The 12,275-nt window shown below is 36.0% G+C and overlaps 4 protein-coding genes across 4 annotated transcripts in view; 2 read left to right on the top strand and 2 right to left on the bottom strand.

Annotated features, from left to right (window-relative positions):
* Positions 1-691: 691 nt before the first annotated feature.
* Positions 692-2,008, bottom strand: LOC100178415 (REST corepressor 1). The gene has a single exon (XM_026840072.1). It carries the CDS (start codon positions 1,943-1,945, stop codon positions 863-865), a length of 1,083 nt encoding a protein of 360 aa, XP_026695873.1. The 5' UTR covers positions 1,946-2,008; the 3' UTR covers positions 692-862.
* Positions 2,009-4,058: 2,050 nt separating this feature from the next.
* Positions 4,059-5,843, top strand: LOC100180785 (ER membrane protein complex subunit 7). The gene is made up of 3 exons (XM_002128628.5): positions 4,059-4,298; positions 4,602-4,860; positions 5,295-5,843. The coding sequence occupies exons 1-3, from the start codon at positions 4,144-4,146 to the stop codon at positions 5,505-5,507; spliced, it is 627 nt and encodes a 208-aa protein (XP_002128664.1). The 5' UTR covers positions 4,059-4,143; the 3' UTR covers positions 5,508-5,843.
* Positions 5,793-7,002, bottom strand: LOC100183146 (mitochondrial import receptor subunit TOM20 homolog). Its single transcript, XM_002128201.5, has 4 exons — positions 6,819-7,002; positions 6,645-6,691; positions 6,323-6,547; positions 5,793-6,077 (listed from the first exon to the last, which is right to left on the bottom strand). Exons 1-4 carry the CDS (start codon positions 6,946-6,948, stop codon positions 5,985-5,987), a joined length of 495 nt encoding a protein of 164 aa, XP_002128237.1. The 5' UTR covers positions 6,949-7,002; the 3' UTR covers positions 5,793-5,984.
* A 493-nt stretch (positions 7,003-7,495) lies between these two features.
* Positions 7,496-12,275, top strand: part of LOC100185508 (WD repeat-containing protein 43) — a 13,719-nt gene continuing 8,939 nt past the window's right edge. The window contains exons 1-6 of the mRNA XM_002128587.5: positions 7,496-7,904; positions 8,466-8,600; positions 9,370-9,491; positions 9,589-9,709; positions 9,957-10,105; positions 11,578-11,745. Of these exons, the coding sequence (XP_002128623.1) occupies positions 7,710-7,904; positions 8,466-8,600; positions 9,370-9,491; positions 9,589-9,709; positions 9,957-10,105; positions 11,578-11,745 (890 nt within the window). The 5' untranslated portion in view covers positions 7,496-7,709. The remainder of the gene's footprint in view (positions 7,905-8,465; positions 8,601-9,369; positions 9,492-9,588; positions 9,710-9,956; positions 10,106-11,577; positions 11,746-12,275) is intronic.

Genomic DNA, 12,275 nt, shown 5'->3' with positions numbered 1-12,275 from the left:
TCAACAACAACAACCCCATCATCAACAACCCCATCAACAACAACCCCATCAACAACAACCCAATCAACAACCCCATCATCAACAACCCCATCATCAACAACCCCATCAACAACCCAATCAACAACAACCCTATCAAATACAACCCCATCAACAACCCGATCAACAACAACCCTATCAAATACAACCCGATCAACAACCCCATCAACAACAACGACCCCATCATCAACAACAACCCCATCAACAACAACAACCCCATCAACAACAACGACCCCATCAACAACAACAACCCCATCAACAACAACCCCAACCTCGACATCTTTCACTTTCAACGAGGATTCAACGTCGAGCAATTTGATTCGCAAACTTTTGGTTTCTTCTCGAAAATCTAAGAACAAACAAATCTTCGATTTGAATGAAGCACAAACTATATGAAAAGTTACAACAACACAACATATGTACGTATTTCAACTCAAACGCTTGGGTTTAAAAACTAAAACCATCTTCTAGGATGTCACAATTTAAAATAACTAATATTAAGCCTCCCCCGGGCCACACCCACCTGCCACGCCCCCCTCCTCTCCATCCTCATCGGCCAAAACTTCTTTCGTGAAGTTCGATAATTGGCCCCCAAGTTGTCCAGTTATTGATGAAAGTTGGTTAAAACTGTTGTTTAGCCCCCCAATCCAAGACATCTATGTACAAGTGTCCACACTTTAATCATATTATTCCAATTTGTAATTTCAATTGAAAGTTGTGAATTAAGTATGACAACAACAACAAATAAAGAAGTTCAGATTAAAATATCAAATATTTAGATTAGACATGTTTATAAACAGGAATAAACTTTAGAGTTGTTTGAAACCTAATCTCCGTTTGTGATTATTTCCTCTTTGTGCTCTTTCAGTACTTCATCTAACTTTAGTTCATTTTTATAAGTGGAGAAAAAGTTTTTAATTTGTGCGACACTTTTAGTGCCGATGGTGCCAGCGATTGATTCGTAATTTTGTCCAAACTTCCGAACAGCTTTAACAGCGAGCAGCAACTCTGTGTTCGTCCAACCATCAACAACCTGTTCATCACTTTGTTCGACCAGGTCTCCCTCCCTGATATCAAACTGCCCGCATTCTTGCTTTAACGACTGGACCTGCCTTTTTATCGCAACAATATTTTCCTCCAGTGTGGAAATGTAATCATGGGGACTTCCCGGGTGTTCCCCTAACGTAGTGATGTCATCAACCGACAAGTCAATCCCCTTCGGCAACTTGTGTTTCACCTCAATCGTGTCTTCCACAATCCTCATCTTATCGTCATTATCCTCGTACTCTCCGAGATCCATCCCCTCCCCATCGCTACCATCACCACCCTTGCCGCCTTTAACTCCTGCATGCTTATCCATTAATGATGTCTTAAGTCTAGAGTTCTTCCAAATGTAATAATGTTTAACAAGTTGTCCCATTTCTTTATCAGGAACTAACTGTTGGATTTTGCGAAAATTTTTCCCATGGAAATTATAGGCTTGTTCAAACAATACTTTATCCTCAGCTGACCACTCGTCAGGCATCGGTGTGAAGTTTTGCATATCACTCAACGACTTGGAGACGTCATGTTTGTGCCAGAACAACATCCCAAGGGCTTGTTCTGTGTTATACTGATGTTTTACTTTGGCCGCTTCACAAAATTCATTCAATTCATGATCGGACAAACTTTCACTTGGACACCATATAAGGATTCCTTCTTTGGAATGTGGAAGTTGTTTCCCGACGATTTCATCCACAGGAGGAACTTTCGCTTGATACATCTCTCCGACCCGCATCCGGACTTGAGGTTCCTCGTCTAAACTGCCATCACTCACGAAACCGTCCACTCCATTATTCGGCTTCCCCATCATGGAGACGTGGCTGTTTGTCGTGGCCGTTGTAGCCCCGCAAGTTAAAGTTGAAAGCATGACCTTAAACTAACTACCATCTAACCCTAACCGCTGAAGATAAATAACAGTCTAAACAATAAGCAAATAATAATATAGATTATTAAATTTCATTTTCTCTAACTCAACGTTGGACTTGTTACGTCATACTGGCAATTGTGACGCATAAACATAATATAACTTCACGCGCGACTATTAGGGAAGACAGTTGAACATTCTTGTTAAAAATATTTTTGTCAAAATTTAACTGTCAACCATTTTGTTCATGTTCGTGGTCGAGCCTTGCGCCTACCTCTGGGTTCGAGGCTCGATGCTGCCACCATTGTGAGAGTATGTGGCTAACGCACAGAAATAAAAAAGAATAGAACGCGCATCTTTAATGTCGGCAAAGGAGAGAGCACGATACACTGTCTCTCTTTCGCAGGTCGTTCCCGTTTACTATTGTAGTCAATGGAATCGACGGCGTTTTATGTAGTTTTTCTTCGTTTTTTTTTCGCCTAATTTAAAGTTATAGGATACAACAAACATTTTCTAACCCATATATATTCTAACAAATCGTTTATTCAACGGTTTTTAATTAATTTTTTTCAATAATTAAATTTTCTAAACAAGTGGTAAACTGTAAGCGTTAACCTACCAAATAACTAAACTGGTCTATTAAACTTGATTAGTTGGTGTATAGTTTTTGAAATAAACAGCAAAAACCTCCTAAAACTACCATGCGCCTATCTTTTACAATGGAGACCAAGCGAAACGGGGACGGAGTTGGCGGTCACGTGAATAGAAAAAAGAATATATCACGGTTTTGGGCAGTTGCGCGTTCTACTCTTTTTTATTTCTGTGCGTTTTCTGACGTGACGTTGGGTTGGTGCAGAGTCGTATAAACACCGAGTAGTCCAACTGCCGTCTATGTGTGTCCAAAATAGAGCAAAAGTGGTGACTTTGACAATGGGTTTAAACGAATTTGTTAAGTTTTGTTTGTGTTTTCCTATTGTGGGAAGGTGTAAAACAGCTTCTATTTACCTTACCAAACATTTTTTAGAAAAAATGTATAAATTTAGCCGCATTAAATGACTAAAATGTCTCAAATCAACCGCTTCTAATTCTAATTTTTGACTTTTTTTGACACAGAAAACAAATAACACATGTTTTTTACATTTTTCAACCTTTAAATTTGTTTTTAGGCCCAAGTTTTTCTGTAATTTACCCAAAAACATACATTTTCCCTATACCTACTGTGTTATTTTGGACCCAAATTGCCGTTCAATTTGTGTTTTACGTAACAGTGGGTTGGACTACTCGGTATTTCTATGGCTCTGGGTTGGTGTACTACTCTACTCGGTATTTCTATATGGCTCTGGCTAAAACCTCCTAAAACCACTGTGCGCCTATCTTTTACAATGAAGACCAAGCGAAATGGGGACGGAGTGGACGGTCACGTGAATAGAAAAAAACAATGTATCACGGTTTTAGGCAGTTAATTGCGCGTTTTACTCTTTTTTTATTTCTCAGAAATAAAAAAGAGTAAAACGCGCAAATGCCCAAAAACCTGATATATTCTTTTTCTATTCACGTGACCGCCAAATCCGTCCCCATTTCGCTTTGTCTCCATTGTAAAATATGGGCACACAGTGGTTTTAGTAGGTTTCAGTTGTTTATTTCAAAAACTACACCACCTATTCAAGTTTATTAGGCCAGTTTATTTATTTGGTAAGTTAACGCTTACAGTTTAGCGCTTGTTTAGGAAATTTCATTATTTAATCAATTTAATTAAAAACATTCAAACAAACGATTTGTTAGAAATATATATATATATATACTTGGAAATAGTTATTTTTCCCTATAAATGTAAATTAAGTCAAAAAACGAAGAGAAACTACATAAAACGCCCTGGCTTCCATTAACTACAATAGTAAACGGGAACGACTCGCGAAAGAAAGAGAGTGTATCACCTCTCTCCTTTGGCGACATTAGAGATGCGCGTTCTATTCTTTTTAATTCTGTGCCTAGAACGCGTAACTGCTCAAAATCAGCGCTCTCCTATCTTTATAAGTTGAATCGGTGACGGCATTTGACGTCACTTTTACGCTGTAATTGTATAACCGAAGTTTCTATTGTTTAAAGTTGTTACGTTAAGTTTATCAGTAGTTTAGGCGCTTATAGGAACAAAAGAGACTGTTAATTAAACTAACCGTTTTGTAGATACACGGTGTGCAATAATGTTAAAGATAGTTCTTAGTTTTGTACTGATTGTATTATCTCCTTTAATATGTGAATCTTATAAAGTCAATGGCCGTGTGTACCTTCCCAGTGGTGATGCTTTTGCAGAAACAAATTTGGTAATGGACGGCGGACTGTACAGAAGTTTTATTAAGTAAGTTTTGTTTTTGAGACATAATCGTTGTATTCTCCATTAGCTATAAAAGGTATTTTTGTTTGATATATTGTAGTTTTTATGCTAACTTAATAGTTTATTTATAATAGCACCAATTTGTACTTTGCTGTTGTATAAACACATGGTGATGAATGATTTCAAGCTTATTTATCCTTTAGCGACAGAGTAATTACAAAAGTTTTAAAATTTTGTTCTCTGTGTGCCATAAAAAAATTTTTTTTAGATATGTTGTACTGATTCTTTATTAAATGGCTAATCTGTTTCAAAAATTGTACTTTTTAGACCAGATGGTTCGTTCACATTCCACAATGTCCAGTCTGGATCTTATGTTATTGAAGTCTTATCTCCAAAGTATATGTTTGAGCCTGTGCGAGTAGATGTTTCTTCTAAGGGTAACGTCCGTGCAAGAAAACTGAACAATTTGAAACCAAGCTCAGTATCATTGGTCAAGTACCCACTTGATTTAAAACCACTTGGTTTGGTAAAATACTTTCAGACAAGGGAAAAATTTAGCATTTTCGATATGCTTAAAAACCCAATGGTAAGAAAAATTATTTTTTTCAGCAAATGGTTGGGACCAATTGGACAATATCACCAAACAGTTCTTTGGGTCTATCTATTAGATGCAAGTTATCAATTGACAGCCATAACTTTAATGTGTCAGATTAAACATTAAAAATCTACATCTATAAACTTGGGAGTATGTCAAGAAAAATTCAAAATTTGTGTATTGATAGATATGTTCAAATCTGATCTAAAGGTTCCATTAGAAAAAAATAGGTTGTGGCGCAATGCATGGGATTTCCCATAAAAAAATCACTCAATTTTGATCGTTTGTAGTTTCTAAGATACTGAAGAAAACTTAATTTTATTTCTGCTTTTCAGGTTTAATTATGAAAATACTTGAACTTTAATATGCAAGACTAATCATTAAACCTATACATTAAGATACAATCTAACGAAATTGCCTTGTAGGTTTTAATGATGGTATTACCCATGCTAATGTTGGTTGTCCTGCCTAAATTAATGAACACACAAGACCCTGAGTTCCAAAAGGAGATGGAAGAATCAATGAAAAAATTTAATCCTGGTCAAAGTCAAATGCCAGACATGGCAGGAATGCTGGCTAATATGTTCAGTGGTAAGAAACCAAAACCAACAAGGACCAAAGCCAGCAAGAAAAAATGATAGATTTACAACGTTTTTTTTGCTCTTTGAATCTGGGTATTACTTATCTGTTTGTATAATGAACTATTTATTCTTTAACTTAATTTTAAAAGGTTAACAACTCACCAAGGACAGTTTCCTATATCATTGGTTTTTAATTGCTAAATGAACATGAACCATTCTCCTTTTTATTAATGCTGCTCAAAAAGGTACTTCTAGTTATCTCCTGCCTTGATGTATGATAATAGTTTGTCAAACTGAAATCTGGGGAACATTTTTCTCTGCTTTCTACATTCAAAGCTTTGCTTTTGAGTCCGTATGTGTTTTTATTTAACAATAAATGAATTGTTGCTCGTACAAATTCTGTTAAATTTTAAATCATGATTTATCAAATTAAAGATTTGTACATATGTTTAAGTAAAGTTATGCAGTGTATGTCCGCTTAAAAATAAGGCCTGTTGCCCATCTGTTGTATAAAGTTGTAACACAGTTTATATTTCACTCTAAATCATCAACGTCAGTAATAGTTGCAGATGATGGTTCCTCTGGTTTGGGAACAGCAGAAGACATAGCAGGCGAGGTAGCCAATCTCTGTAAAGATAAATATTTGTAATACTTTGTAAAATAATGTATGTACTGTAAATTAAATAGCAACCTATGTGTCCACACTTATGGGACATTGCACGACCCCTGTGATTACTAGTGGGTTGTAGCACGTTGGGTGTCCAGGTACTGAGCCAACTCTGGCATAAATCTGAGGTCCTACTGTGAAATACATTTAAAACAGCATGTTTCTATTTCTAGTAGTAAAAATCAATACATGCATTAATTTATACCTGACTTATGGAGGGAAGTTTTTCGAGCAACATGGCAAACACTGGTTGTGGAAGTGTCTGCTGTAAGACTTGTAGGAGCTGTTGGGGTTGTCCACAAACGGCAACAGCGTTGGTAAGATGTTCAACACCACCCTCATGGTCACCGCTTGCGAGTAATTCTTCACCAAGCTGGACCTCTTTGAGAAAGAATTTCTGGACTGCCTCTACATCACGCAAGTCTGGCATCTATAAAACAAAAATTGTTTGAAAAAACCCGGTGTTTAAAAACAGTAAACAAAAAGTTGTAGTTTTAATAGGCTTTGTAAAGATTTACAGGACTCACTACAGTAGTATTTCCACCACTTGACTTTGTTTGCCACTGCTTTCTTTCTGAAATAAAAAAAGACGATTATTTTATATTTATTACATGTAAATGTCTAAATAAACTACAGAAGTTTAGTGCATCAGGTTGCTTTGCAATACAGAGAAATGTGGCCCAAAAATATTAAACACATACTTTCTAGTAGTTTCTTTTTAAAATCTGGGTCATTTCTTCGTTTTCGGTCAAAGTAAACACAATATCCTAGAAATGCAGTTCCACAAATTCCAGCTATTGCAAATGCCGTATTCCTATTCATGTCAATCATATCTATAAGTACGCTACTGTTAAACAAACAACAAATTGTAAATCTGTCATTGTCATTTTGATTACATAACATAAGTTAGCAATACCCAAACACAGTAATCCACTTGTTGTCATTCATATTTGTTTTTAACTGTGTGAATAAGAACAGGAAATTTTCCTAGGAACTACCGGGCGAACTGTAAAGAGCGGATTTTGTACAACTTTACTAAAACTACATCTGCCAGGTAACGAACAATGCTGCGATAGCGCGAGGTTAAATTCCGATTGTTATTGTGCCATGTGACAAACGTTAAATATTATAGTTATATTCACTATAGAATATAGACTATAATAAAAATGCGTAAAAAGAGTACATATATAATACAGAAGCTGCTATTTAATTATTTCAACGTATTTTTTATAATTAATTTGCGCAACTAAATAAGAATTGTTGCCCTTTCAATAGATTGCAAATATTATTTATGCCCAGATGGGGGCGACAAAGAGCTAAGGGGAAATTTTCTTATGTTGCACGTGTGAATTTAGATGGTTTGTATAAAGGCAGGGTTTTTACTATGTTTAGGATTATTTTTTTATAAATTAAATTTTGAATGTCGCAAAAACTATGATAAACCATAAAATCATGTAAAACACGCAGAGAACTTTAATAATAACACATTGAAAATGTGTAGCCAGTTAAAGTATATTAAAAACCGCATGTACATTTTCAAAAACACTTATTAATTCATTTTTAATTTAAAATTAGGCTAGAAATCCAATCCAATGGCAGCGGTAGGTCGCTGCAAAGCCGCATTTTCGGGTGAAGATAAATTAGCCTTATGTTCATTGGATGGCGTGTTGCATGTTTGGGACGTGAAGAGCGGGGTGGAGAGACACCAGTTCACACCAGCCAGCCATCTGACTGCTACATTCACTTGTTTATCATGGAAAATAGCACACCATCGTAACAATGACAAAGTATAAAAAATAAATATATATATAACATCCTCATATCACCTGATTAAGCATAATGATAGTTGTACTATAGATATAGCCTATACATATTACCTATGTGCCTGTTTAACATGTTCAGTAAAAAGTTTAGTTTCTACAATCTCGCTTAAGTTAGCATTATTAGCCTAAATTTCTTGTTGGGTGTGGCCAATTACGAGTGCCACATTATCATAAATCTTACTGTTCATATAGTCCGGCGCTGTGGCAAAGTGGTTAGCGCGGCTGCCTGTAACCCAGAGGTTTTGGGTTCAAGGCTTGACATTGCTACCATTGTGGGCATATGTGTCCTTGGGCAAGACACTTAACGGCAATTGCTCCAACCCAGTGGTCACTAATGGGTTGTCCAAATTATCAGCCATACATAAAAACCTAAAATTAAAAAAATCCACAAAACATAATCACCCACAAAGTAACATACAAGGTAACTCGTAAGCTGGCACGAGGTGTTAAACCCGTGTTATAGCGACTGTCGTTTTTCGGCTACGCGAGGATAAAGTAGGTTACTTTTACTTTTTTACAATACAGCTTACAACACCAAAAAAGAAGAAGGCAAGGAAATCTGAGAACATTTCTCCTCACTTTGAATATATTGCGCTTGGAACGGAAGTTGGAGATGCTTTGTTGTATGACAATATTGCTGGTGACCTAGTGTGCAAGTTTGTAAGTTAAAGTATACTTCATGTTTTAATGCTTGAAAGGATTTTTTTTCATGTTCTCCTCATGCTTGCCATAGAAGCTCTCGTACGAGTTCTTATGTATGTAACTTTGTAAGTAAATAATTTTTGAGTACAATTTTGTTAGTTTAAGGTACTTTAGGTGTTTTCATGCTATTATAGAAGTTTGCGGTCGGCTTAAATCTGGGCAGAGCGCCGAGCCTTATGCTATTGCTATAATGTTGCTTGCAAGAAGTATTAAAAATGTAAAAAGGGAGGCTACTAGGAGATAACGAGAGTAATCAGCGTAGCCTTTTCTTTAATTATGTCTTGTTCGTTGTGAATTTGCTCTCTCGCAAGTAAGGAATCGCAACATCAGCAAATTTGCCCGTATCGAATTACAGCCGGTGTTCAATTAAATGAACGTGCAATGTTTCTGTATCTGATTTTAAATAAAATGCCAAAAACTCTTAAACTTTTTTATAATAAAATAAATAAACTGCTGCAACCATGGGAGTTGTTTTGGTGTCATGACAGACCCCATTTCCGCAAACACGCACCCAGACAGAAAGTGTTAAAACACGTGTTGCATTCATTATTACATTCTTTCGGTAGGAATTGGAACATTTTTCGTTTAATTGTTACGTTACTTGTCCTATAACAACAGAACTTTAAATTATGACGTTTCATAATATAACAATCGGGAAGAACCTTATCTCTCTATATAATTTACATAATAATTGGTCCAATAATTAGTTCATACTTAATTATTACAGACTGGGGGCCACAATGGACGAATAAACGATATATGTTGGAAATCGGACGACAATACTTTCTTCACATGTTCAAATGATCACCATATTATTGAATGGGATGCATCACACTCCAAGCACAAATGGTTTGTTCTTTTGTTTTAGTCCATCATTCTGTTTAAAACAAAATTAATCATTTCTCTTCGCTAATGTAAATAAGAAATTTACATTTACCCAACTTAGCAAATGGAAAGCTGACAAATGGGAGGTACACAGTATCAAGGTTGGACCTCACTGCAAAACTTTGCTTTCTGCCGGAAAGACCATTAAGTTGTGGAGTCTTAAAACTAAAGAAGTTATTCGGGTAAAATAACATGATTTATTTGATTTATTAAATTTCCAATTTCTCATACGTGCTGCTGTAACTGTATTAGACCTATAAGCACAGAACAATCTGTAGTACTCGTTTTTTTTGAATGTGCTCATTTTCATAGGGTGCGTGCACAAAGTGCAGGTCGCACCTTGAAATGTGCTTATTTGCACATTGTTACAACTCCTGTTGCAAATTCGGCCCATTACACCAATAGTCAGTATTTAAACTTTATCTTCAGAGGTTCAACGGACATTTAAGTCCTGTGATTTCTATGTTGTTTGTTGAATTGCCGGCCAAGATTTCTAGCCACGATTCAACAGCACTTGAAGCTGTTGACGAAACTTATTTTCTCTCTGCTGCCTCTGATGGTCACGCACTGAATGCCTGGTAAGCGAGTTTAAATGATTCTCTGTGTGAATGACACCCTCATGTAATATAATAGGTAGAGACCGACTGATATCAATAATTTCCACTGATACCGATATTTTTAGCTTTTGCTGATACCGATACCAAAATTTTACCAATATTTGTCATCATAGCGAAACATATGAAATGAAAAAAGTTTTATTCAATAGTAAAAATACCTGTATTCAAGTTATTACAAGTTATAGAAAAAATAGGTTGGTATGCATATGCATGTTCTTAGAAAACCACGACGCACATGATTGTTTAACTAAGACCAACCTAAAGGTGAAACAATGACGCACGTGGACATTAAACTAAGATGCATGTAAAAATCGAACTACGGCGCAAGCAAAGGTCAAACTACGACGCACATGGACGTTAAAGTAGCACTTACCTAACGGCTAAACTACGGCGCACATAAAAGTCAAACTGTGACTAGGGATGCACATTACAGAATTTAGAATTCGTGAGATTCGAATCCTTTTGTATTCGAATCTAATTACGGGATTCGGTATTCTGTTTAATGATGTCATTAGTCATTACACGTCATCTCATACACTATATTAACAAATTTTTGAAATATAAAAAAAAATATTTTTGGGTTTGTTGGACCTTTTGAGAGTAAACGTTTCGCAACGTCTTTTCATAGCATGCTATACGTTTCATGACGCAAAAACTACCCAATAATACAGTTTTTGATCATTTTACAGTTCATGATCCAACAAGGCTACTATGAAAAAGTCTATAAACTAACTTATGTGGATAAAAATTATTTTTTCCTATAAATATAAAAAGATTTGAAATTCTAGAATCGAAATTAAGTATTCTAGGATTTCCTAGAATACCTAATTATTCTGTAATGTGCATCCCTAACTACGACGCAGTGCATCCCTAACTACGACGCACATGGACGTTAAAGTAGCACGCACGTAGCGGCTAAACTACGGCGCACATAAAAGTCAAGTAGGACGCACAGTGCTTCGCACTATTTACAGTATCACACTTTTTTACTGATACCGATTAGCGGTAGAACGTAAATATATGCCAATAATATCGGTGGACCGATATATCGGTCGACCTCTAACAATAAGCATTTCATAAATTTAAAGGCAATGTAATGAGTTGCTGTATCAAGTTCTATGCTATAAAAGTAAATTTAAAATAATGGAATTGTAGGATGTGGTATGTGGTAACTTATTTGTAGAAGTTTCTTATTTGTAATGATGTTCAACAAATATTCTGTTAATTGCCACCAGGCATAATGTAATACAATTTTTTTTGGAACCAAAAGCAAAAATGTTAATTTTATTTTCATCTGCCATCTGGCAGGACCTTTCCAGGGCATGAATAGTCACTTAGCAAAAAAAAATTAATCATACACTCTTCGACTCTTGTATTCAAATTAAGCATAAACACATCTAAAATTGAAAGTGATGCCCCTTTTTTATCTCCAGGCAAATCCGATCAACAAAACCAAAGAAAAATGCGATCACCACATTCTCGTTACCATCCGATGCCTTAATGTTCGACGTCTTGTCGCCTTCTTCTCGCGACGATCCGATCTATGTCCTTGTTACCACACTAGATGGTGATGTACTTGTGTTTTCTCATACACTTAATGGGTAAAAATCTTTATATCTTTGTGTGTTTTGGAATGTATAACATGTTTACTTGTACTTGGTTTTATATCTGAATTACTGAATCCTAAATTTAATGGCTTGTTGTTTTTAATTTAAAATTTGCATGCTAAATTGTATTAGTGATGAGGATGTGCCGAGTAGGGATGTGCCGAGCCGAGCCCGAACTCAAAAGCTCGTGCCCGAGCGTCTCCTTTTTTGACGCTCGGCGCTCGGCTGAAAACTGGGCCGAGCGCCGAGCCTTATGTTATAATGTTGCACGCGAGAGCGAAAAATATTAAAAATAAAAAAAAGTGAAGCTACTACGAGGAGATAACGAGACTAGTCAGCGTAGCTTTCTCTTTAATTATTTTTCGTTCGTTGTGAATTTGCTCTCTCGCAAGTAACGAATCGCAACGTCAGCGAATTTGCCCGTATCGAATTACAGCCGTTGTCGAATTACACGAGCGCCCAATGTATTCGTATCACATTTTACATAAAAGCCAAAACTCTTAGACTTTTTTATAATGAAATAT

The sequence above is a fragment of the Ciona intestinalis genome, unplaced genomic scaffold, assembly GCF_000224145.3.
Source record: "Ciona intestinalis unplaced genomic scaffold, KH HT001114.1, whole genome shotgun sequence".
NCBI classification, from domain to species: domain Eukaryota; kingdom Metazoa; phylum Chordata; class Ascidiacea; order Phlebobranchia; family Cionidae; genus Ciona; species Ciona intestinalis.
This window is presented reverse-complemented; position numbering and strand designations above follow the sequence as displayed.